This window comes from Diorhabda sublineata, chromosome 3 (assembly GCF_026230105.1).
Source record: "Diorhabda sublineata isolate icDioSubl1.1 chromosome 3, icDioSubl1.1, whole genome shotgun sequence".
NCBI lineage: Eukaryota > Metazoa > Arthropoda > Insecta > Coleoptera > Chrysomelidae > Diorhabda > Diorhabda sublineata.
Window position 1 is genome coordinate 22,894,493 of NC_079476.1, and position 27,429 is coordinate 22,921,921.

General features: G+C 35.8%; 1 protein-coding gene across 18 annotated transcripts in view; it reads right to left on the minus strand.

Moving 5' to 3' along the window:
• Nucleotides 1-27,429, minus strand: part of LOC130441938 (uncharacterized) — a 247,460-nt gene that overhangs the window by 19,198 nt on the left and 200,833 nt on the right. For all 18 annotated transcript variants that reach the window (XM_056775827.1, XM_056775831.1, XM_056775833.1 and 15 more), the window contains 2 exons: nt 14,604-27,262; nt 1,136-13,712 (listed from right to left, as the gene is read on the minus strand). In XM_056775827.1, the coding sequence (XP_056631805.1) occupies nt 1,136-13,712; nt 14,604-27,262 (25,236 nt within the window). The remainder of the gene's footprint in view (nt 1-1,135; nt 13,713-14,603; nt 27,263-27,429) is intronic.

Sequence of the window (27,429 nt, forward strand, 5' to 3'; positions counted from 1 at the left end):
TGAACGATCTTTCCAGTGTAGTGGTGAACATTTTAGGATTAAGTCAACCAAGGTTCTAATTCTTATAGATTAATAACTATTGATGTGATAGTTAGTTTTGAAAAAAATCAATATGAATGATATTGATGATAGATGGACGGATCAAAATAAAATTGTATGTCATATTTCATATCAGGAAATCTTTGCTGCAATCTAATTTCCAGAATGAGTTGTTCCTTGCTCAAGCAAAGCAAGTACAAACTTGATGACGATGGGGTTAAAAATGGTAGAATTTCACTACCAAGCTCGGAAAATGCAGTTGGAAAGTGTTCTTGAAGGTTCATTCACAGGTTTCACAGTCAAAGGACAGAATCTTATAGTTACTCATATAGGAAGTGATAGATAAGTAGCATTATCTTTGTAATTAGAAAAATAATGAGAACAAAACATAGCAGAAAAGTATAAACAACATATAACCAACTTTTCAAATTATAGATATGTTAGAATCTTATTAATAATTTAGATTTTTTATATAACGATAATGTAGCTGGTAAATAGGTAGCATAGTAACAACTATTTTCTTTTGATATTAAACCGTTTCAACCGTTGAAAATAACATTGTCCAGTTATCGTTCTAACTATTTGTCACATTTATGTGAAATTTTGATAGATGACATTAGAAACATGATCGAAAGTAGTAGCATAACTACCGTAGTGAAAGTATTATTAACTTATACTTTTCCCTACATCGCGCTCGCATCTTAAAATCTTTTGACACAGAAATATAACCTCTAAAGTTGCAAGGTTTCATTGATATTTTGAGAAAGAGCTCTAACATCATTAAACTCACTGAATAGCTATTATTACCTTTAATTCTTTTACTTCATTAATTCATTAGAACCTTGTCGATGAAGATATTAAACTATTAGTTTACTTGTCATATGTTATTATGTTTGACTTAATCCTAAAATAAGGGCGTGTCCCGATATGTTTGCAGCACTATTTCGTGGGGGGAACGATAGATTGATTAGACATCATGCTTTATTTTTTAAATATTGAAGTAAGGGCTAATATTAGTGGTATTAAAGTATCTAGTTAGGCGTGAAAAATGGTTTTGTGAGAAGAAAGACTCTTTAAAGCAACATCTAACATCTACCTTGTGGAAGCTCTTGCGCGTCTGCTTGGCTGTCCGGCGTTTTTGACTCTCGGTCACTGCTTTTTGAGAAAGTGTGTTCGTCCCACAAGTGGCTGTATTCTTTTTGAAAGTCACTGAGATCTTCGATGCTTAGCTGCGATATTAATGTTTGGTAGTCACTTTCGCGTTTTATTTCTATTTCCGGACTGGTCAATTGTACTTTTTTTCCTTCTTTTGTATCGGTATCCAAAACTTCGGATGCCATTCTATCGAATTTACGTTCTACTCGTCGTAGTTTCTTTTCTGTTTTTTTGTCAATTTTATCATCGATTTCTATTTCTACTTTCTCTAATGAATCTAAAGCTCTATCTAAGTCACGCAATTTTTTTTCTATTATATCCACTTCTGCTTCTGATTCTTTTTTATGTTCTTTTAACCGTTCTTCTTCTTGTTTTAATACGATATCTATAGGTTTAGCTGAGTCACTAAGTATGATTTTACTTTCACTAGATGTTTCTAATATATTAGAACTTGTAGCAAGTCCAGATCTTGAAAAACTCCCCGATTCCATTTGAAAAAGAGGTGTTTTCGTTGGCAACTCATCATCTGGTTCAGTTACTATATATGAATTGTCACTACTGCTATCTAAAGAAGAATCGTATGTTATTTCTATCACTTGAGGTTTACCGATTTGGGTTAGTCTCGTAGATACAATGCGTTCTTTAAAACTCGGTGTCATTACATACGAAATTGTCGCCCCTTCATGTTCTTGAGATAAATTGGAAAGGTCAATATTAGCTTCTGAGATGTTCCTAGTACGATCTTTAACGCCAGTTTTTATTTGGGAACCATAATCAGATACTGCCCGACTCATTCCTGGATCATCGGTTCTTTGACATTCAGATTCAAGAAAAGTCATGGTTTCTTGTCGAATGTCTGACTTTAGTGGTGGAATTTGTTGAAAATATCCAATATTGTATTTATCTGCACTTCCAAATTTTTCTGGTCTCTCAGTTAATTTTTTCGATGGATCTTCTTTCTCACTCGTTATTGTTACATTCGTTGCAGATTGGACTTTTGCATTAAAATCATCGGATATCTTATTATCAATCGATTCATCTATGTCAACAGCTTTCTTCTTTCTTTTTTCTGCCATTTTTTCTTCGAGTTTATTAAAAAAACTAGTAACATCACTAGCACCTTCAATATCAGCTTTAGTGGATTCTATCAATTTCGAAGCTTCTCGTTCAATTGTAGATGTTTTAGTTTCTACGTTTCTATCAGCTGCTTTAATAATTTCTTCAATATCTGTTTTAGTTGTTGGTAAATTTTCTAGCTCTTTATGAATGACATTGACTGAATCATCTATTTGTTCGACGATTTCTTTGGAAGAAGACTGTTCAGGAGATTTTGAGATTTTCGCAGCATTTTCTACATTCTGAACTGTTGAAGCTATACCTATTTCGACGTTTTTGCCAATTTTCTTCCCCACATCTTTTCCCATTTCACCCAATTTGCTTTTTTCTATTTTTATAGCTTTTTGAACATAAATAATTTCATCACTAAGCTGCTCTTTTATTTCTTTACTTTTTTTATTGATATCGTCTTCCAAAAGACTAACATCTGTTTCTATTCTCTTCCTTTGGCTTTCTAATAAATTTTGTGAAGGCGAAGTAGGTTTTTTCGCAGTTTCATCATGTCTTTTGATAAGTTCTTTAGATAATTTCATGGTCTCGCTAAATTTTTCATCAATTTTCTTTTCAAAAGAGTCAACATTTTTTTCTGGAATTGTTATCACTTTGGCTTTCTCCTCTTGTTTTCGAGTCATTTCTGATACACCTTTTTTGATATTTTCAGTTCTCGTTTCAAATTCTTTAATGCCCCCGGCAGCGGATTCTTTTATATCTCTGTCTTCTTTTACGTGCTCAAGTTTTTCGTCGAAACTTTTTAGTAAGTCTTCAGTAAAAGTTTCTGATTTCACTATTTCTTGGGTGGAATGTGTCGTTTTTGTTATATCATCTGTTATGTTTGAATCAGTATCAGTAGAAATTATTTTTTCATCTATAATAGTTGCTTCTGGGTATTCAAACGAAACTTTGCCCTTTCCTCCTAATTTAGATAATATACCACTAGATTTCTTGCTCTTTTTATCTTTTTTGGTATCGCTTTCCTCACTTTTTCCAGATATTTTATTGAAAAAGCCAGTTGCTTTTTTACCAGCTTTATCTGCGGTAACTTTTCCTTCTTTTATAGCATCTCTAGTTTTATCTTCCGTTTGCTGAACTGTTGCTGCAGCATCCTCGATCACTGATTTTTCTTTATTCACTTCTTTAAAAGTACTGCTGGTATCAGTAATTGATTGTTCTGCTCTTTTAACGTTATCTTTCGCAGACTCACGAACTTGGTCGGTTTGAGCTGTACCTTCTATTATTTTTGTAATTATTGATTCGTGTTCTCTTCTAGAACTTTCTTTTACATAATCGATATGCTTAGAAACGCTTGCAGAAGTTGAATCTGAAATATCATCTGTTTTTCTTAATACTTCACTCGTAGCATTATCGCTCATACTTTTTGATGCTTCTTCTACGTCATATTTCCCACCAGTCAATTTACGTCCTATTTTATCTAAAATACCTACTTTATCACTTTCATCTATTTGTTTTTCTTTTCCCTTTTTCAACCTTCTCTTAGTGATTTTTGGACTTTCACTTTTTTTACTAAAAATTCCGAACAAACCTGAAGATTTAACTTTAGGGTCTTCATCAAGATCAGTCACCATCACTGTTTTTCCATTGTCATAATTCTCTAGCTCAGTTAGGAGAAAACTATGACTATCTTGCATTTGTTTTAATATTTGTTCGTTTAATTTCTGTTCTGTTTTGGGAGGTTGATCGAAAGATAATTCAGTTATTTTTCCAGGAAGTGGACTGTCTGGTATTTCTGACTTTTTAACTTGAGCATCTGAAACAACTTTTTGTTTTTGAAGAGACTGAGGTGTTATTTCCGTTGACTTTTCACTGAGCTTAGAAGGTTGTTCGATAATATCTTCAGTAGGATCAGTTTGTTGTCGGAGTTCGTTTAGTTTCGTATTTATTTCTTTTTCCAATTTTTCAATATCGTCTAGTATTTCTGGTGATAACTGAATAGTACCGGTTATAACCTCAGTTTTTACTTTTGTAGTTCTTTCTCCTCTAGGTATTCCCTCGTTTGTTATATACGTGGTAACTGTTCGTTTTGGACTTTCGTCTTTAATTATTTCAACTGTAGGAGTGGTAAAAGATTCGGCAATTTTTTGATATCCTTCTTGCCTGGTATGGCGTCCTGTTTTCAGGGGAGCGTCGTTTTGAGAAGCTTCTTGTTTTAAAACAAATGATGTATCAGGTATATTTATAGGTGATAAAGTGACAGGCTGAAAGTTATCAACAAAATCTGGGCGAACATCATGGTACAACTCGATTTCTGTGTTTAGAAAATTAGAACTGTCTTTCATATGTTGAATGACTTCAGATGACAGCTGTTGTGTTAATTGTTCATCAACGTTCTTGTCTTGTTCTTGAGGTTTAGTTTTCTTTGAAAACAGACCAAAGAAACTACTACTCTCTTCTTTTGATTTTTTACCTTCCTGATAGCGGTCGGTTTCTATCTTAGAGAAATCTTTGCTTTCAGGTTTAGCTGTCTCGTCTTTTCCTTTCTTCGTTTTCTTTTTACTTTTTATTTTGGATTGTAGTTCTTCACCAGATTTTGGTTCAGAATCTTTTTCGGATGATTTCTTTTTAGAAAATAGTCCTCCGAATAATTTGGTCTTTTCCTTTACAGGTGGTTCTTCTTGTTTGTAATTTTGTTTGACATCATGATAATTTGCAAGCTCTTCTCTCAAAAAGTCACTTGAAGCTATCATATTCGCTATTACTTCTCTAGAAAATTGTGGTTGAACATCTGCATCTGGTTTCTTTTTGGACTTTTCTCTTTTACCACTTGAATTATCCTCGTATTTGTCAAGTTCGGTATTGAGGAAATTTGAGGTTTGATTTAAATTTTTATTTATATCATCAGCTTCCACGTATGAATAACTTTTTTTTTCTGTTTTTTCTTCAACGAATACTTCACTTAAATATCCTCCTTCTTTAACAAAATGTTTTTCTGTTATGACTATTTGTTTTGTTCCTCCTGGTTCCGTTTTAGTTATTTTTGAAGGACTAGCTTTAACATCGCTCTTATAAGTTGTATCAATTTCTTTTTCTTCCGGTGCACTTGGTACTCTCTCTTGAGTACGAACGTCGTGATATATTTCAATTTCTTTTCTTAAGAATTTATCAGAATCGTTAATTGATTTGATATCTTCGGTTCTGTGTTTTCCTTGTTCTAATTTTTCTGCTTTTGATTCATCTTCTCGCTCCTCTGATTTCTTTTTAGTGAAAATACCGAATGACCCTTTGCTCTCTTTAGTTACAGAATCCATAGGTAACTTCCGTTTTGAAGTTGACGTAAACTGAGGTCGTACATCGTGGAATTTTGCAACCTCTTGCTTCAAAAAATTGTCAGTATCTTTCATAGCCGCAGTGATACTTTCTCGGTAAGTAAGATTTTCTTTAGGAATTGTTTCTTCAAATGATTTGTTATCGACAGGTATTTGATCTATGTTAGCTCCAAGTGGGAGACATGATTCGACATCACTTTTTCCTTTTTCGACGTCTTCCAACTTATTATGCTGCGTTTCTGTAGTATATATTTCGTGAGTTATGTGAGATGTTTTAATTAATTTTGGCTCTGGAGTTTTTGCTACTTTCGGAGGAGGTATTTCTGTAATGAGGGGCTCCTTGAATTTCACTTTTGTTTCTTCTGGTTGTTCGCCAATTGGTCGAATTTGGTGGTAGCGATCTATTTCAGATGTTGAAAATGTATCTACAATTTCACTCTCTTCAACAGATAGTTCTGTTGAATCTTTTACGGGTGTTTGGACTTCCGAATCTGTTTTTTTAAAGATACCGAAAAGACTAGATTTTTTATCTTTTTTGTCTTTTTCCTTACTAGCTTTTGGTTCATCAGGTACCTTTCCTCTAGTTTGTAGAAAGTTGTCAGTAATGTCTAGCTCTGTTTTTTCTGATGAGGGTAGTTTTTCTTTTTCGACTACAGATATGGGTCCGATACTCTCGGATTTTTCTTCAGAAGATTCTTGCTTAATCTCCCTCTCAACCGATTCTGACTTTTTCTTAAATATTCCAAATAAACCTTTACCATCTTTCATTTTGGTATCTTTTTCTTTTGAAGGAGGTGAAGTAACAACTGCTGCGATTGAAGGATCTTCAATTTCTTTCAAAATAATTGGTTTTACATCATGATATTTATCAATTTCTGTCTGCAAGAAGGTATTGACATGTTCAAACTCTTTTTGTGTAGTTGTGGATAATTCCGGCATCTTTTCAATATCTATATCAGGTTGAGATGAAAATCCTGCTTTTTCAATCACTGTTTCTTTCTTAACCTCATCATCAGTAGCACCTGCTTCTTTCCTTAACAAATCCAGTTTTGTATTAATTTCTTCTTCTAATTTCTCTATATCAGTTAAAGTATCTGTAGGTAATTGAATAGTACCTGTTACTAGATCATTTGTGATTATTGTAGTTCGTTCTCCATGAGGTATTTCTTGTTTTGTGACGGTGGTGGTTATTGTTCTCTTCGGACTCTCGTCCTTCAACTGATCAAATAACTTTTTAGTTGTAGGATCACTTTCGATTTTGTCAGTTGTTGTCGTTAATGACTGTGTTGGTATTTCAACAGACAACGAAATATCTTTATGTGGAACTGGTTTGGCATCATGATATTTGTCAACTTCGGTTTTAAGGAATGTATCGCTATCGACTACTTCAGTAGCAGTTTTGGTTGGTTCTTGTTTATCAGTTATATCATAAAAAACAGAAGTTGCGTCAGATTTAGTTTGCTGGTCTGCTATATCTTTGTTTATACCTTTAACGTCCCTTTCTAATGATCTAGTCTTCTTCTTGAAGATACCAAATAAGCCCCCTTTTTTCCCATCTTTTTGTTTTTTCACAGGCATCTCAGTTTGTTGATCAGAAGGTTCTTTGGGAAGTGATTCGTCCAAGCTTTTCATTTTCTTTCTTTCAACAATGGTTCTCACATCATGATATTTATCTATTTCTGTTTGTAAAAATTTGTTACTGTCGGTAATTTCTTGTTTTGTTTTTTCTGATAATGGTAGTTTTTCTTTTTCGACTACAGATATGGGTCCGATACTCTCGGATTTTTCTTTAGAATCTTCTTGCTTAATCTCCCTCTCAACCGATTCTGACTTTTTCTTAAATATTCCAAATAAACCTTTGCCATCTTTCATTTTGGTATCTTTTTCTTTTGAAGGAGGTGAAGTAACAACTGCTGCGATTGAAGGTTCTTCAATTTCTTTTAAAATAATTGGTTTTACATCATGATATTTATCAATTTCTGTCTGCAAGAAGGTGTTGACATGTTCAAACTCTTTTTGTGTAGTTGTGGATAATTCCGGCTTCTTTTCAATATATATATCAGGTTGAGATGGAAATCCTGCTTTTTCAATTACTGTTTCTTTCTTAACCTCATCATCAGTAGCACCTGCTTCTTTCCTTAACAAATCCAGTTTTGTATTAATTTCTTCTTCTAATTTCTCTATATCAGTTAAAGTATCTGTAGGTAATTGAATAGTACCTGTTACTAGATCATTTGTGATTATTGTAGTTCGTTCTCCATGAGGTATTTCTTGTTTTGTGACGGTGGTGGTTATTGTTCTCTTCGGACTCTCGTCCTTCAACTGATCAAATAACTTTTTAGTTGTAGCATCACTTTTGATTTTGTCAGTTGTTGTCGTTAATGACTGTGATGGTATTTCAACAGACAACGAAATATCTTTATGTGGAATTGGTTTGGCATCATGATATTTGTCAACTTCGGTTTTAAGGAATGTATCGCTATCGACTACTTCAGTAGCAGTTTTGGTTGGTTCTTGTTTATCAGTTATATCATAAAAAACAGAAGTTGCGTCAGATTTAGTTTGCTGGTCTGCTATATCTTTGTTTATACCTTTAACGTCCCTTTCTAATGATCTAGTCTTCTTCTTGAAGATACCAAATAAGCCCCCTTTTTTCCCATCTTTTTGTTTTTTCACAGGCATCTCAGTTTGTTGATCAGAAGGTTCTTTGGGAAGTGATTCGTCCAAGCTTTTCATTTTCTTTCTTTCAACAATGGTTCTCACATCATGATATTTATCTATTTCTGTTTGTAAAAATTTGTTACTGTCGGTAATTTCTTGTTTTGTTTTTTCTGATAATGGTAGTTTTTCTTTTTCGACTACAGATATGGGTCCGATACTCTCGGATTTTTCTTTAGAATCTTCTTGCTTAATCTCCCTCTCAACCGATTCTGACTTTTTCTTAAATATTCCAAATAAACCTTTGCCATCTTTCATTTTGGTATCTTTTTCTTTTGAAGGAGGTGAAGTAACAACTGCTGCGATTGAAGGTTCTTCAATTTCTTTTAAAATAATTGGTTTTACATCATGATATTTATCAATTTCTGTCTGCAAGAAGGTGTTGACATGTTCAAACTCTTTTTGTGTAGTTGTGGATAATTCCGGCTTCTTTTCAATATATATATCAGGTTGAGATGGAAATCCTGCTTTTTCAATTACTGTTTCTTTCTTAACCTCATCATCAGTAGCACCTGCTTCTTTCCTTAACAAATCCAGTTTTGTATTAATTTCTTCTTCTAATTTCTCTATATCAGTTAAAGTATCTGTAGGTAATTGAATAGTACCTGTTACTAGATCATTTGTGATTATTGTAGTTCGTTCTCCATGAGGTATTTCTTGTTTTGTGACGGTGGTGGTTATTGTTCTCTTCGGACTCTCGTCCTTCAACTGATCAAATAACTTTTTAGTTGTAGCATCACTTTTGATTTTGTCAGTTGTTGTCGTTAATGACTGTGATGGTATTTCAACAGACAACGAAATATCTTTATGTGGAATTGGTTTGGCATCATGATATTTGTCAACTTCGGTTTTAAGGAATGTATCGCTATCGACTACTTCAGTAGCAGTTTTGGTTGGTTCTTGTTTATCAGTTATATCATAAAAAACAGAAGTTGCGTCAGATTTAGTTTGCTGGTCTGTTATATCTTTGTTTATACCTTTAACGTCCCTTTCTAATGATCTAGTCTTCTTCTTGAAGATACCAAATAAGCCCCCTTTTTTCCCATCTTTTTGTTTTTTCACAGGCATCTCAGTTTGTTGATCAGAAGGTTCTTTGGGAAGTGATTCGTCCAAGCTTTTCATTTTCTTTCTTTCAACAATGGTTCTCACATCATGATATTTATCTATTTCTGTTTGTAAAAATTTGTTACTGTCGGTAATTTCTTGTTTTGTTTTTTCTGATAATGGTAGTTTTTCTTTTTCGACTACAGATATGGGTCCGATACTCTCGGATTTTTCTTTAGAATCTTCTTGCTTAATCTCCCTCTCAACCGATTCTGACTTTTTCTTGAATATTCCAAATAAACCTTTGCCATCTTTCATTTTGGTATCTTTTTCTTTTGAAGGAGGTGAAATAACAACTGCTGCGGTTGAAGGTTCTTCGATTTCTTTCAAAATAATTGGTTTCACATCATGATATTTATCAATTTCCGTCTGCAAGAAGGTATTGACATGTTCAAATTCATTTTGTGAAGTTGTGGATAATTCCGGCTTCTTTTCAATATCTATATCAGGTTGAGATGGAAATCCTGCTTCTTCAGTCCCTCTATCTTTTGTGACTAATTGTCTAGGAGGTTTTTCGGGATGTTCGATATCCAGTGGTGAACCTTGGGTGATTAATTTATTATCTCTTTCTAGAGATTCGGTCTTTTTTTTGAAAATGCCAAAAATACCTACTCTTCCAGTGTCATTACTTTGATCCTTCGACTTTTTCGTTATTTTTTCTCCATTACCGACAACTTCTGACTCGGTTCTCACAATAATTGGTTTGGCGTCATAGTAATTTTCTACTTCTGTTTCTAGGAAACTATCAGTTATAGACATGTTTTTCATAGTATCTTCTGACAGTACAATTTTTGGTTTTTTAATACCAAATATAGGACTTCTTTTTTCTGGTCTTTTATCTTTCTGAAGAGGTGTGATTTCTGCTTCTTTATCTTTTGAACTTCCTTTAACATCTCGTTCCAATGATCCTGACTTTTTCTTAAAAATACCAAACAGTCCGCTTTTTTCTTCTTGATTTTCTGTAGCTTTTTGTCCACCAGGAGTTTGTGTTTCTGTTTCCTTGATGGTAACTGGTTGCTCTACCGAGGAAACTCCTGTAATGGTTTCTTTAATAATTGGGCGAACATCTTGATATTTTTCTATTTCATCTTTTAAAAATCTATCACTATCTTGCATGTGTTTAATAACAATTTCAGATAAAGGTAGTGGGCTAGTAACTGCTCTATGATCTTGTGGTTTCTTTTTGAAAATGCCAAAAAGACCACTGTCTTTTTTATGTTTCTTAGGTACATTAGACGAAGTTTCCGAATCTATAACTGTATTTTCGGTTAATTTCAGCTCAGTAGAACCGTTTCTATCAGTTTGACACTCGGTTATTGTTAAAGAAACAACTTTTTCTCTTTCTTCTGGTATATGTTTGATTTCTGCGTCATTGATTGGTATTTCCTTTTGTTCTACAGTGACACTGATAGTATCTCTAATAACTGGTTCTGCGGAATCAACAATTTCTGTTACGAGACGTACATCATGATATTTATCGACTTCATATTTTAAGAACGAGTCTGAATCTCTCATATTTTCAAGAACTTCGTTTGAAAAAACATCTGTTTTTACTTTTGTCGTTCCATCTTTTGGCTTGTTTTTGAAAATTCCGAAAAGTCCAGTTTTGTTGCCATCATCAATTTCTTTAGTTTTAGAAATATCTCCTTGAATCTCCATTGTGGCAACTTCTAATTTAGGTTCTTCTTTAACTTCTTGTTTCACTGTTTCAACTATTGAAGATTCGTTGTCTTGTATATTTTTTGTGACTTCTGATTTTTCTTCGGAGCCCTTTTTCTTAAATAATCCAAAAAAGCCAAAACCTACTTTGTCTGCTGTTGATTTTGATTCTTTGGGTGAAGCTTCTACATCAGGTTTTTGGACAATTGGTCGAACATCATCGTACTTATGAATTTCATTATTTAGAAAACTATCAGATCCTGGTAATTGTTGTTTAAGTATAGCTGTAGATTCAGGCTTACCTTCCAAATCGAATACTTCTATTGTGATTTCTCTTTCAATTGTGACAAGTTTTCTTTCAGGTTCCAATGTAACATGTTTTACAAAATCAGGTTGAACTGTTTGATTTTCAGCTTTTTCCAAAATATGACGAATTTTATAATATTTATCTGAACCATTTTGAGCTGTATCTTCAGATTTGTCAATCTGTGTGGATTGTTCTATTGGTTGATCAGCCACAGCAGTTACAGAATCCTTCTCCGCTTTAATTATTTCTGTTGCTTGTATTGAATAGGATATTTTACCATCGTCATATTTATCAATTTCGTCCTTCAAGAATGTGTCAGTTTTGTTTATATCTTCTATAACAGTGGCTGAGAGAGCAGGTTTTTCTTGTGAAACCGCTGTTTCTTTCTTGATATCACTCTTAACTGGTTTTTCTTTCTTTCCGAATATGCCAAACACTCCTTTTCCTTCTTTTTCACGTTTCTCTTTCGACTTTTCCGGCGACTTCTCTGGAGTTTGTTCTGTGGTTGCGACAGATTTGCTATCATGTACGATGATTTCTCCTTCTAGAACCTTTTGCGTGACTATAGGTCTGACATCGTGGTATTTATCAATTTCGTCCTTCAAGAATGTGTCAGTTTTGTTCATGTCTTCTATAACGGTGGCTGAAAGAGCAGGTTTTCCTTGTGAAACCGCTGTTTCTTTCTTGATATCACTCTTAACTGGTTTTTCTTTCTTTCCGAATATGCCAAACACTCCTTTTCCTTCTTTTTCACGTTTCTCTTTCGACTTTTCCGGCGACTTTTCTGGAGTTTGTTGTGTGGTTGTGACAGATTTGCTATCATGTACGATGATTTCTTCTTCTAGAACCTTTTGCGTGACTATAGGTCTGACATCGTGGTATTTATCAATTTCGTCCTTCAAGAATGTGTCAGTTGTGTTCATGTCTTCTATAACGGTGGAAGAGAGAGCAGGTTTTTCTTGTGCAACCGCTGTTTCTTTCTTGATATCGATCTTAACTGGTTTTTCTTTATTTCCGAATATGCCAAACACCCCTTTTCCTTCTTTTTCACGTTTCTCTTTCGACTTTTCCGGTGACTTTTCTGGAGTTTGTTCTGTGGTTGCGACAGATTTGCTATCGTGTACGATGATTTCTTCTTCTAAAACCTTCTGCGTGACTATAGGTCTGACATCGTGGTATTTATCAATTTCGTCCTTCAAGAATGTGTCAGTTTTGTTCATGTCTTCTATAGCGGTGGCAGAAAGAGCAGGTTTTTCTTGTGAAACCGCTGTTTCTTTCTCGACATCACTTTTATCTGATTTTTCTTTCTTTCCAAATATGCCAAACACCCCTTTTCCTTCTTTTTCACGTTTCTCTTTCGACTTTTCCAGCGACTTTTCTGGAGTTTGTTGTGTGGTTGTGACAGATTTGCTATCATGTACGATGGTTTCTTCTTCTAGAACCTTTTGCGTGACTATAGGTCTGACATCGTGGTATTTATCAATTTCGTCCTTCAAGAATGTGTCAGTTTTGTTCATGTCTTCTATAACGGTGGCTGAGAGAGCAGGTTTTCCTTGTGAAACCGCTGTTTCTTTCTTGATATCACTCTTAACTGGTTTTTCTTTCTTTCCGAATATGCCAAACACTCCTTTTCCTTCTTTTTCACGTTTCTCTTTCGACTTTTCCGGCGACTTCTCTGGAGTTTGTTCTGTGATTGCGACGGATTTGCTATCATGTACGACGATTTCTTCTTCTAGAACCTTTTGCGTGACTATAGGTCTGACATCGTGGTATTTATCAATTTCGTCCTTCAAGAATGTGTCAGTTTTGTTCATGTCTTCTATAACGGTGGCTAAGAGAGCAGGTTTTTCTTGTGAAACCGCTGTTTCTTTCTTAATATCACTCCTAACTGGTTTTTCTTTCTTTCCGAATATGCCAAACACTCCTTTTCCTTCTTTTTCACGTTTCTCTTTCGACTTTTCCGGCGACTTCTCTGGAGTTTGTTCTGTGATTGCGACGGATTTGCTATCGTGTACGATGAATTCTTCTTCTAAAACCTTTTGCGTGACTATAGGTCTGACATCGTGGTATTTATCAATTTCGTCCTTCAAGAATGTGTCAGTTTTGTTCATGTCTTCTATAGCGGTGGCAGAAAGAGCAGGTTTTTCTTGTGAAACCGCTGTTTCTTTCTCGACATCACTTTTATCTGATTTTTCTTTCTTTCCAAATATGCCAAACACCCCTTTTCCTTCTTTTTCACGTTTATCTTTCGACTTTTCCAGCGACTTTTCTGGAGTTTGTTGTGTGGTTGTGACAGATTTGCTATCATGTACGATGGTTTCTTCTTCTAGAACCTTTTGCGTGACTATAGGTCTGACATCGTGGTATTTATCAATTTCGTCCTTCAAGAATGTGTCAGTTTTGTTTATATCTTCTATAACAGTGGCTGAGAGAGCAGGTTTTTCTTGTGAAACCGCTGTTTCTTTCTTGATATCACTCTTAACTGGTTTTTCTTTCTTTCCGAATATGCCAAACACTCCTTTTCCTTCTTTTTCACGTTTCTCTTTCGACTTTTCCGGCGACTTTTCTGGAGTTTGTTGTGTGGTTGTGACAGATTTGCTATCATGTACGATGATTTCTTCTTCTAGAACCTTTTGCGTGACTATAGGTCTGACATCGTGGTATTTATCAATTTCGTCCTTCAAGAATGTGTCAATTTTGTTCATGTCTTCTATAACGGTGGAAGAGAGAGCAGGTTTTTCTTGTGCAACCGCTGTTGCTTTCTTGATATCGATCTTAACTGGTTTTTCTTTATTTCCGAATATGCCAAACACCCCTTTTCCTTCTTTTTCACGTTTCTCTTTCGACTTTTCCGGTGACTTTTCTGGAGTTTGTTCTGTGGTTGCGACAGATTTGCTATCGTGTACGATGATCTCTTCTTCTAAAACCTTCTGCGTGACTATAGGTCTGACATCGTGGTATTTATCGATTTCGTCCTTCAAGAATGGGTCAGTTTTGTTCATATCTTCTATAACGGTGGCTAAGAGAGCAGGTTTTTCTTGTGAAACCGCTGTTTCTTTCTTAATATCACTCCTAACTGGTTTTTCTTTCTTTCCGAATATGCCAAACACTCCTTTTCCTTCTTTTTCACGTTTCTCTTTCGACTTTTCCGGCGACTTCTCTGGAGTTTGTTCTGTGATTGCGACGGATTTGCTATCGTGTACGATGATTTCTTCTTCTAGAACCTTTTGCGTGACTATAGGTCTGACATCGTGGTATTTATCAATTTCGTCCTTCAAGAATGTGTCAGTTTTGTTCATGTCTTCTATAACGGTGGCTGAAAGAGCAGGTTTTCCTTGTGAAACCGCTGTTTCTTTCTTGATATCACTCTTAACTGGTTTTTCTTTCTTTCCGAATATGCCAAACACTCCTTTTCCTTCTTTTTCACGTTTCTCTTTCGACTTTTCCGGCGACTTTTCTGGAATTTGTTGTGTGGTTGTGACAGATTTGCTATCATGTACGATGGTTTCTTCTTCTAGAACCTTTTGCGTGACTATAGGTCTGACATCGTGATATTTATCAATTTCGTCCTTCAAGAATGTGTCAGTTGTGTTCATGTCTTCTATAACGGTGGAAGAGAGAGCAGGTTTGTCTTGTGCAACCGCTGTTTCTTTCTTGATATCGATCTTAACTGGTTTTTCTTTATTTCCGAATATGCCAAACACCCCTTTTCCTTCTTTTTCACGTTTCTCTTTCGACTTTTCCGGTGACTTTTCTGGAGTTTGTTCTGTGGTTGCGACAGATTTGCTATCGTGTACGATGATTTCTTCTTCTAAAACCTTCTGCGTGACTATAGGTCTGACATCGTGGTATTTATCAATTTCGTCCTTCAAGAATGTGTCAGTTTTGTTCATATCTTCTATAACGGTGGCTAAGAGAGCAGGTTTTTCTTGTGAAACCGCTGTTTCTTTCTTGATATCACTCTTAACTGGTTTTTCTTTCTTTCCGAATATGCCAAACACTCCTTTTCCTTCTTTTTCACGTTTCTCTTTCGACTTTTCCGGCGACTTCTCTGGAGTTTGTTCTGTGGTTGCGACAGATTTGCTATCATGTACGATGATTTCTCCTTCTAGAACCTTTTGCGTGACTATAGGTCTGACATCGTGGTATTTATCAATTTCGTCCTTCAAGAATGTGTCAATTTTGTTCATGTCTTCTATAACGGTGGAAGAGAGAGCAGGTTTTTCTTGTGCAACCGCTGTTTCTTTCTTGATATCGATCTTAACTGGTTTTTCTTTATTTCCGAATATGCCAAACACCCCTTTTCCTTCTTTTTCACGTTTCTCTTTCGACTTTTCCGGTGACTTTTCTGGAGTTTGTTCTGTGGTTGCGACAGATTTGCTATCGTGTACGATGATTTCTTCTTCTAAAACCTTCTGCGTGACTATAGGTCTGACATCGTGGTATTTATCAATTTCGTCCTTCAAGAATGTGTCAGTTTTGTTCATATCTTCTATAACGGTGGCTAAGAGAGCAGGTTTTTCTTGTGAAACCGCTGTTTCTTTCTCGACATCACTTTTATCTGATTTTTCTTTCTTTCCAAATATGCCAAACACCCCTTTTCCTTCTTTTTCACGTTTATCTTTCGACTTTTCCAGCGACTTTTCTGGAGTTTGTTGTGTGGTTGTGACAGATTTGCTATCATGTACGATGGTTTCTTCTTCTAGAACCTTTTGCGTGACTATAGGTCTGACATCGTGGTATTTATCAATTTCGTCCTTCAAGAATGTGTCAGTTTTGTTCATGTCTTCTATAACGGTGGCTGAGAGAGCAGGTTTTCCTTGTGAAACCGCTGTTTCTTTCTTGATATCACTCTTAACTGGTTTTTCTTTCTTTCCGAATATGCCAAACACTCCTTTTCCTTCTTTTTCACGTTTCTCTTTCGACTTTTCCGGCGACTTCTCTGGAGTTTGTTCTGTGATTGCGACGGATTTGCTATCATGTACGACGATTTCTTCTTCTAGAACCTTTTGCGTGACTATAGGTCTGACATCGTGGTATTTATCAATTTCGTCCTTCAAGAATGTGTCAGTTTTGTTCATGTCTTCTATAACGGTGGCTAAGAGAGCAGGTTTTTCTTGTGAAACCGCTGTTTCTTTCTTAATATCACTCCTAACTGGTTTTTCTTTCTTTCCGAATATGCCAAACACTCCTTTTCCTTCTTTTTCACGTTTCTCTTTCGACTTTTCCGGCGACTTCTCTGGAGTTTGTTCTGTGATTGCGACGGATTTGCTATCGTGTACGATGAATTCTTCTTCTAAAACCTTTTGCGTGACTATAGGTCTGACATCGTGGTATTTATCAATTTCGTCCTTCAAGAATGTGTCAGTTTTGTTCATGTCTTCTATAGCGGTGGCAGAAAGAGCAGGTTTTTCTTGTGAAACCGCTGTTTCTTTCTCGACATCACTTTTATCTGATTTTTCTTTCTTTCCAAATATGCCAAACACCCCTTTTCCTTCTTTTTCACGTTTATCTTTCGACTTTTCCAGCGACTTTTCTGGAGTTTGTTGTGTGGTTGTGACAGATTTGCTATCATGTACGATGGTTTCTTCTTCTAGAACCTTTTGCGTGACTATAGGTCTGACATCGTGGTATTTATCAATTTCGTCCTTCAAGAATGTGTCAGTTTTGTTCATGTCTTCTATAACGGTGGCTGAGAGAGCAGGTTTTCCTTGTGAAACCGCTGTTTCTTTCTTGATATCACTCTTAACTGGTTTTTCTTTCTTTCCGAATATGCCAAACACTCCTTTTCCTTCTTTTTCACGTTTCTCTTTCGACTTTTCCGGCGACTTTTCTGGAGTTTGTTGTGTGGTTGTGACAGATTTGCTATCATGTACGATGATTTCTTCTTCTAGAACCTTTTGCGTGACTATAGGTCTGACATCGTGGTATTTATCAATTTCGTCCTTCAAGAATGTGTCAATTTTGTTCATGTCTTCTATAACGGTGGAAGAGAGAGCAGGTTTTTCTTGTGCAACCGCTGTTTCTTTCTTGATATCGATCTTAACTGGTTTTTCTTTATTTCCGAATATGCCAAACACCCCTTTTCCTTCTTTTTCACGTTTCTCTTTCGACTTTTCCGGTGACTTTTCTGGAGTTTGTTCTGTGGTTGCGACAGATTTGCTATCGTGTACGATGATCTCTTCTTCTAAAACCTTCTGCGTGACTATAGGTCTGACATCGTGGTATTTATCAATTTCGTCCTTCAAGAATGGGTCAGTTTTGTTCATATCTTCTATAACGGTGGCTAAGAGAGCAGGTTTTTCTTGTGAAACCGCTGTTTCTTTCTTAATATCACTCCTAACTGGTTTTTCTTTCTTTCCGAATATGCCAAACACTCCTTTTCCTTCTTTTTCACGTTTCTCTTTCGACTTTTCCGGCGACTTCTCTGGAGTTTGTTCTGTGATTGCGACGGATTTGCTATCGTGTACGATGATTTCTTCTTCTAGAACCTTTTGCGTGACTATAGGTCTGACATCGTGGTATTTATCAATTTCGTCCTTCAAGAATGTGTCAGTTTTGTTCATGTCTTCTATAACGGTGGCTGAAAGAGCAGGTTTTCCTTGTGAAACCGCTGTTTCTTTCTTGATATCACTCTTAACTGGTTTTTCTTTCTTTCCGAATATGCCAAACACTCCTTTTCCTTCTTTTTCACGTTTCTCTTTCGACTTTTCCGGCGACTTTTCTGGAATTTGTTGTGTGGTTGTGACAGATTTGCTATCATGTACGATGGTTTCTTCTTCTAGAACCTTTTGCGTGACTATAGGTCTGACATCGTGATATTTATCAATTTCGTCCTTCAAGAATGTGTCAGTTGTGTTCATGTCTTCTATAACGGTGGAAGAGAGAGCAGGTTTGTCTTGTGCAACCGCTGTTTCTTTCTTGATATCGATCTTAACTGGTTTTTCTTTATTTCCGAATATGCCAAACACCCCTTTTCCTTCTTTTTCACGTTTCTCTTTCGACTTTTCCGGTGACTTTTCTGGAGTTTGTTCTGTGGTTGCGACAGATTTGCTATCGTGTACGATGATTTCTTCTTCTAAAACCTTCTGCGTGACTATAGGTCTGACATCGTGGTATTTATCAATTTCGTCCTTCAAGAATGTGTCAGTTTTGTTCATATCTTCTATAACGGTGGCTAAGAGAGCAGGTTTTTCTTGTGAAACCGCTGTTTCTTTCTTGATATCACTCTTAACTGGTTTTTCTTTCTTTCCGAATATGCCAAACACTCCTTTTCCTTCTTTTTCACGTTTCTCTTTCGACTTTTCCGGCGACTTCTCTGGAGTTTGTTCTGTGGTTGCGACAGATTTGCTATCATGTACGATGATTTCTCCTTCTAGAACCTTTTGCGTGACTATAGGTCTGACATCGTGATATTTATCAATTTCGTCCTTCAAGAATGTGTCAGTTGTGTTCATGTCTTCTATAACGGTGGAAGAGAGAGCAGGTTTTTCTTGTGCAACCGCTGTTTCTTTCTTGATATCGATCTTAACTGGTTTTTCTTTATTTCCGAATATGCCAAACACCCCTTTTCCTTCTTTTTCACGTTTCTCTTTCGACTTTTCCGGTGACTTTTCTGGAGTTTGTTCTGTGGTTGCGACAGATTTGCTATCGTGTACGATGATTTCTTCTTCTAAAACCTTCTGCGTGACTATAGGTCTGACATCGTGGTATTTATCAATTTCGTCCTTCAAGAATGTGTCAGTTTTGTTCATATCTTCTATAACGGTGGCTAAGAGAGCAGGTTTTTCTTGTGAAACCGCTGTTTCTTTCTTAATATCACTCCTAACTGGTTTTTCTTTCTTTCCGAATATGCCAAACACTCCTTTTCCTTCTTTTTCACGTTTCTCTTTCGACTTTTCCGGCGACTTCTCTGGAGTTTGTTCTGTGATTGCGACGGATTTGCTATCGTGTACGATGATTTCTTCTTCTAGAACCTTTTGCGTGACTATAGGTCTGACATCGTGGTATTTATCAATTTCGTCCTTCAAGAATGTGTCAATTTTGTTCATGTCTTCTATAACGGTGGAAGAGAGAGAAGGTTTTTCTTGTGCAACCGCTGTTTCTTTCTTGATATCGATCTTAACTGGTTTTTCTTTATTTCCGAATATGCCAAACACCCCTTTTCCTTCTTTTTCACGTTTCTCTTTCGACTTTTCCGGTGACTTTTCTGGAGTTTGTTCTGTGGTTGCGACAGATTTGCTATCGTGTACGATGATTTCTTCTTCTAAAACCTTCTGCGTGACTATAGGTCTGACATCGTGGTATTTATCAATTTCGTCCTTCAAGAATGTGTCAGTTTTGTTCATATCTTCTATAACGGTGGCTAAGAGAGCAGGTTTTTCTTGTGAAACCGCTGTTTCTTTCTTAATATCACTCCTAACTGGTTTTTCTTTCTTTCCGAATATGCCAAACACTCCTTTTCCTTCTTTTTCACGTTTCTCTTTCGACTTTTCCGGCGACTTCTCTGGAGTTTGTTCTGTGATTGCGACGGATTTGCTATCGTGTACGATGATTTCTTCTTCTAGAACCTTTTGCGTGACTATAGGTCTGACATCGTGGTATTTATCAATTTCGTCCTTCAAGAATGTGTCAGTTTTGTTCATGTCTTCTATAACGGTGGCTGAAAGAGCAGGTTTTCCTTGTGAAATCGCTGTTTCTTTCTTGATATCACTCTTAACTGGTTTTTCTTTCTTTCCGAATATGCCAAACACTCCTTTTCCTTCTTTTTCACGTTTCTCTTTCGACTTTTCCGGTGACTTTTCTGGAGTTTGTTCTGTGGTTGCGACAGATTTGCTATCGTGTACGATGATTTCTTCTTCTAGAACCTTTTGCGTGACTATAGGTCTGACATCGTGGTATTTATCAATTTCGTCCTTCAAGAATGTGTCAGTTTTGTTCATGTCTTCTATAACGGTGGCTGAAAGAGCAGGTTTGTCTTGTGAAACCGCTGTTTCTTTCTTGATATCACTTTTATCTGGTTTTTCTTTCTTTCCAAATATGCCAAACACCCCTTTTCCTTCTTTTTCACGTTTCTCTTTCGACTTTTCCGGATACTTCTCTGGAGTTTGTTGTGTGGTTGCGACAGATTTGCTATCATGTACGATGATTTCTTCTTCTAGAACCTTTTGCGTGACTATAGGTCTGACATCGTGGTATTTATCAATTTCGTCCTTCAAGAATGTGTCAGTTTTGTTCATGTCTTCTATAACGGTGGCTGAAAGAGCAGGTTTTCCTTGTGAAACCGCTGTTTCTTTCTTGATATCACTCTTAACTGGTTTTTCTTTCTTTCCGAATATGCCAAACACTCCTTTTCCTTCTTTTTCACGTTTCTCTTTCGACTTTTCCGGTGACTTTTCTGGAGTTTGTTCTGTGGTTGCGACAGATTTGCTATCGTGTACGATGATTTCTTCTTCTAGAACCTTTTGCGTGACTATAGGTCTGACATCGTGATATTTATCAATTTCGTCCTTCAAGAATGTGTCAGTTGTGTTCATGTCTTCTATAACGGTGGAAGAGAGAGCAGGTTTGTCTTGTGCAACCGCTGTTTCTTTCTTGATATCGATCTTAACTGGTTTTTCTTTATTTCCGAATATGCCAAACACCCCTTTTCCTTCTTTTTCACGTTTCTCTTTCGACTTTTCCGGTGACTTTTCTGGAGTTTGTTCTGTGGTTGCGACAGATTTGCTATCGTGTACGATGATTTCTTCTTCTAGAACCTTTTGCGTGACTATAGGTCTGACATCGTGGTATTTATCAATTTCGTCCTTCAAGAATGTGTCAGTTTTGTTCATGTCTTCTATAACGGTGGCTGAAAGAGCAGGTTTGTCTTGTGAAACCGCTGTTTCTTTCTTGATATCACTTTTATCTGGTTTTTCTTTCTTTCCAAATATGCCAAACACCCCTTTTCCTTCTTTTTCACGTTTCTCTTTCGACTTTTCCGGATACTTCTCTGGAGTTTGTTGTGTGGTTGCGACAGATTTGCTATCATGTACGATGATTTCTTCTTCTAGAACCTTTTGCGTGACTATAGGTCTGACATCGTGGTATTTATCAATTTCGTCCTTCAAGAATGTGTCAGTTTTGTTCATGTCTTCTATAACGGTGGCTGAAAGAGCAGGTTTTCCTTGTGAAACCGCTGTTTCTTTCTTGATATCACTCTTAACTGGTTTTTCTTTCTTTCCGAATATGCCAAACACTCCTTTTCCTTCTTTTTCACGTTTCTCTTTCGACTTTTCCGGCGACTTTTCTGGAGTTTGTTGTGTGGTTGCGACAGATTTGCTATCATGTACGATGATTTCTTCTTCTAGAACCTTTTGCGTGACTATAGGTCTGACATCGTGGTATTTATCAATTTCGTCCTTCAAGAATGTGTCAGTTTTGTTCATGTCTTCTATAACGGTGGCTGAAAGAGCAGGTTTTCCTTGTGAAACCGCTGTTTTTTTCTTGATATCACTCTTAACTGGTTTTTCTTTCTTTCCGAATATGCCAAACACCCCTTTTCCTTCTTTTTCACGTTTCTCTTTCGACTTTTCCGGTGACTTTTCTGGAGTTTGTTCTGTGGTTGCGACAGATTTGCTATCGTGTACGATGATTTCTTCTTCTGAAACCTTCTGCGTGACTATAGGTCTGACATCGTGGTATTTATCAATTTCGTCCTTCAAGAATGTGTCAGTTTTGTTCATATCTTCTATAACGGTGGCTAAGAGAGCAGGTTTTTCTTGTGAAACCGCTGTTTCTTTCTTGATATCACTTTTATCTGGTTTTTCTTTCTTTCCAAATATGCCAAACACCCCTTTTCCTTCTTTTTCACGTTTCTCTTTCGACTTTTCCGGATACTTCTCTGGAGTTTGTTGTGTGGTTGCGACAGATTTGCTATCATGTACGATGATTTCTTCTTCTAGAACCTTTTGCGTGACTATAGGTCTGACATCGTTGTATTTATCAATTTCGTCCTTCAAGAATGTGTCAGTTTTGTTCATGTCTTCTATAACGGTGGCTGAAAGAGCAGGTTTTCCTTGTGAAACCGCTGTTTCTTTCTTGATATCACTCTTAACTGGTTTTTCTTTCTTTCCGAATATGCCAAACACTCCTTTTCCTTCTTTTTCACGTTTCTCTTTCGACTTTTCTGGAGATTTTTCTGGAGTTTGTTTTGTGGTTGCGACAGACGTGCTATCATGTACGATGATTTCTTCTTCTAGAACCTTTTGCGTGACTATAGGTCTGACATCGTGGTATTTATCAATTTCGTCCTTCAAGAATGTGTCAGTTTTGTTCATGTCTTCTATAACGGTGGCTGAAAGAGCAGGTTTTCCTTGTGAAACCGCTGTTTCTTTCTTGATATCACTCTTAACTGGTTTTTCTTTCTTTCCGAATATGCCAAACACTCCTTTTCCTTCTTTTTCACGTTTCTCTTTCGACTTTTCTGGAGATTTTTCTGGAGTTTGTTCTGTGGTTGCGACAGACGTGCTATCATGTACGATGATTTCTTCTTCTAGAACCTTTTGCGTGACTATAGGTCTGACATCGTGGTATTTATCAATTTCGTCCTTCAAGAATGTGTCAGTTTTGTTCATATCTTCTATAACGGTGGCTAAGAGAGCAGGTTTTTCTTGTGAAACCGCTGTTTCTTTCTTGATATCACTTTTATCTGGTTTTTCTTTCTTTCCAAATATGCCAAACACCCCTTTTCCTTCTTTTTCACGTTTCTCTTTCGACTTTTCCGGATACTTCTCTGGAGTTTGTTGTGTGGTTGCGACAGACGTGCTATCATGTACGATGATTTCTTCTTCTAGAACCTTTTGCGTTACTATAGGTCTGACATCGTGGTATTTATCAATTTCGTCCTTCAAGAATGTGTCAGTTTTGTTCATGTCTTCTATAACGGTGGCTGAAAGAGCAGGTTTTCCTTGTGAAACCGCTGTTTCTTTCTTGATATCACTCTTAACTGGTTTTTCTTTCTTTCCGAATATGCCAAACACTCCTTTTCCTTCTTTTTCACGTTTCTCTTTCGACTTTTCTGGAGATTTTTCTGGAGTTTGTTCTGTGGTTGCGACAGACGTGCTATCATGTACGATGATTTCTTCTTCTAGAACCTTTTGCGTGACTATAGGTCTGACATCGTGGTATTTATCAATTTCGTCCTTCAAGAATGTGTCAGTTTTTTTCATGTCTTCTATAACGGTGGCTGAGAGAGCAGGTTTTTCTTGTGAAACCGCTGTTTCTTTCTTGATATCACTCTTAACTGGTTCTTCTTTCTTTCCGAATATGCCAAACACCACTTTTCCTTCTTTTTCACGTTTGTCTTTCGACTTTTCTGGAGTTTTCTTTTTTATCGTGACGTTTCCACTGTCTCCTACGATTACTCTTTCTTCTTCAACTTCACGATATGGCTTCACGATAGGTTTCACATCATGGTACCTATCAATTTCCTCCTTCAGGAATGTGTCAGTGTCATTCATATCTTTAATAACAGTGATTGAATGAGCGGGCTCACTTTGTGAAGAAATAGTTCCAACGGTAACACCTCTTTCCAATGATCCAGTTTTCTTTTTAAATATTCCGAAAAAGCTGACACCGTCTTTTTCTGGTTGTTTCCTAGATTTTTTAGCTTCTTTTTCTGTAGTCTCCTCGATTACTGGCACCTCTCTGACGTCTACTTTAGTATGTTCTTCTTGTACGGGCTCCTTTACCACAGGTCTAACATCATGGTAAATATTTATCTCTTCTTTTAAAAATGTATTAGTATCATTGATATCTTTAATCACAGTTGTCGAAAGCTTAGGTTTAGTTTTTACGGTTTCTGTCATAACATTTCTCTCTAAAGTTCCTGCTTTCTTTTTTATTTTCGTAAATATACTATCTTTTTCTGATTTTTCTTTAAACTTTTTTTCTACTTTTTCAGCAGGCTGCTCAGTTGCTGGTGCTGCTTTTACATCAATTTTGATATATTCCTCTTGTATAGGTTTCTGTACCAAAGGTCTAACGTCATTATAAATATTTATCTCATTACTTAAAAATGTGTGAGTATCTTTCATATCTTTGACAACATTTATGGAAAGCGCAGGTTTTTCTTCCACCGTTTCCACAATAACACCTCTTTCTGACGATCCGGATTTTTTCTTGAATACTCCAAAGATGTTTCCAGTATCTTTTTTTGAATTGTCTTTAGATGTTTTATGTGATTTTTCTGCACCTTGATCCTTATTCAGAGCTTTTATTCTAACATCTACTTTAACATGTTCTTCTATAATAGGCTGTTGTATAATGGGTCTTACATCATGGTATCTATCAATTTCATCTTTCAAAAATGATTTAGTGTCATCTATATTCTTAATAACAATGGAAGAAAGTGCAGGTTTTCCTTTTTCAGTAACAGTTTCAATTTTAGTACCTCTTTCCAAAGACCCTGTTTTCTTTTTGAATATTCCAAATATGTTTCCAACGTCTTTGTCTTTTGATTTCTTAGGCGACTTTTCTTCCGTTAATTCCACAATTTTTGTTGTGTTATATTCAATAGGTTCCGCTTCTATTGCAATAAGTTTCGAATGACCAGCATCACTAGTTTCTATCCTAATAGTTGCTGGAGATGGTTTACTTTCATCTTCCTTTTTGTTTATATCTAAAATTGCATCAATCTTTCCTTGTTTACTTTTGGATTTTCTGGGTATTATGTTTGGTTTTGGGTCGTCGAATTCGGATTGTCGAGTCGTTACTACAGGACGAACATCATGATATTTCTTAATTTCATCTTTTAAGAAAGTATCACTGTCAGACATATCTTTCACAACACTTGCCGATAAGGTAACTGTTTCATTTGTATTGTCTCTATCGACAGATGTTTCTTTTTTCTTAAATTTACCAAAGAAGCCACCTTTTTCTCCTTTGGTTTTAGATTTCTTAGAAGATTCATCTGCTTTTTTTGGTTCTTTAACCGTTTCTGTAATTTCAATGTTTTCTTCAACTATTGGTTTTTCATGAGCTACCAAATCTGTAACATCATAAGTGTTTTTGATTTCTTCTTTTTTATTTATCAAAAACTCGTTACTGTCTGCTAAATATTCAACTGTTTTATTTGTTGTTTCTTTAAATTTAGTTTGTGGTTCATCTTTATTTTCCAGTTTTTCTGTAGGTACTTTCGAAATTGTATCGGGAACAACTGGTTCAATTTTTAATTCTGTCCTCTTAATTGTTTTCTTAGATTCTTCAATTGTTGTAATTATCTTGGAAGGACTACTTTCTCTTTTCTGTTTCATGTCATTAGTTTCGTCTTGTATATTTTCAGTAGCGTTAGCGGTAAGTATAATTTTAGGCTTGCTTTTTTTGATAGAATCTTTCTTTTCAATAATATGTTCTTCTTTAAAAACTGGCTCAGTTAGAATAGTCCCGTTTTGTCGATTTATATTTTCTACTGGTCTAACGTCGTGATATTTGTCAACTTCTTCTTTGAGAAAAGCGGTAGATTCAATCATATTTTTGATAACAGTATCTGAAAAAGCAGTTTTCTTTTCTTCAGCTTTGCTTATTTTAAATAATCCCAAGAATTTTTTGTCATCCTTAGATTTACTTTTAGTTCTCTTAACTTTAGTAGATTTTGATGAATCTTCTTGTACTGTTTCGGACGTGATAAGGATTTCCTTAGATGTTTCTTTATCTTGTTTTTCGATTACTTCTTTTCTACTACTATCATCATCAGAATCGTCCTTAGAAATTTTTCCAAATATACCAAAGAGTTTAGCATTATGTTTGCGTTTCAATTTTTGACTGTCTGTTATCTTACTATTAATTTCTTTATCTTCTAGTTCTTCAGGTGGAATAGAAAGTGGTTTGAATATATTGTGTTTATCATCAGCCCATCCAGTAAAACACATTTCATTTTGGATTAAATCATTAGTAAGCTTTTTAATTTCAGCTGAATCAAATCTTCTAACGGGGTATAAACATAGTTGTGGTTCTAATATATCTTCATATACATGACTTCTTATGGGTCTAGAGGGTTCTTCTTGTATGTGTACGAACGGTTTAATCAAACTATCTTCGGGTAAGATTGGAGACTTTTCTAATATTTCTTTTTCGATTTGGGCATCTGTTTCGTCAATATTTAGAGTGAATATTTCCCTTGTTTTCTTTGGGGAATCCTTTTTCGTAGGATCTATGGTTATTGTAAATTCTTCTCCTTCGACAGTTAATGGAGAGAAAGTTTTAATAACTTTCTCCTCGAGAATTACAGTTTTTTGCTTTTTCGGTGATTTCGATCGTCTATCTCTAGCTTTCTGCTCTCCATCTGTTAGTACTGCGTGAACAATTTCTTTAGCTTTGTGAGTTATGTTGACTGGTACTTCTGTGAGTAAATCATCTGAATCTGTAACTGGTGTTGGAGACGAAGGTTTGTAAGATTTAGTAACTCTGATAGTGTGTTCGGGTGTTTCTGTCGGAGTTGTTTCGAAATATGGAATATCATCGTATTTGGAATCTATTGGAGGAGTTGGAAGTTTGGGTTTTCTCGGTGGTGGTACAGGAGGAGCATCAACTGACGTCTTCTTTTTATCTTTCTTCTTTTTATCTTTTTTAGGGGATGATTTTTCGGAATCGGAATCGGAATCGATGGATTTACTAACGAAATTTTTGAGAGTGCCAAAAATACCTCTTTTTCGTTTTTTATCATCTTTAGGAATTGAATCATCGTCGGCGAGCGGTTTTTCTAGATCGTGTTTATAATATTTTTCTGTGTGGGTATGATAAGGTTCGGCGCGTGACTCAGATTGAATTAGAGCATTAGTTAAATCGTAAAGCGATTTTTTATTAACGAACGGTCGGTCTTCGGTACGAGTTATATTCGGTATTCCTGTAAGAACATGCAATATCCAACAAGCTTTTCTAAACTACCAAAAACTTATAACCGTAAATATAGTTTTTATCAAAGATTCTTATCTATAAATAATATTCTTACCTTGGCTAATGCACGATATGTTTCATAATATTAGTTAACAAATCAAATAACTACAATCCAAA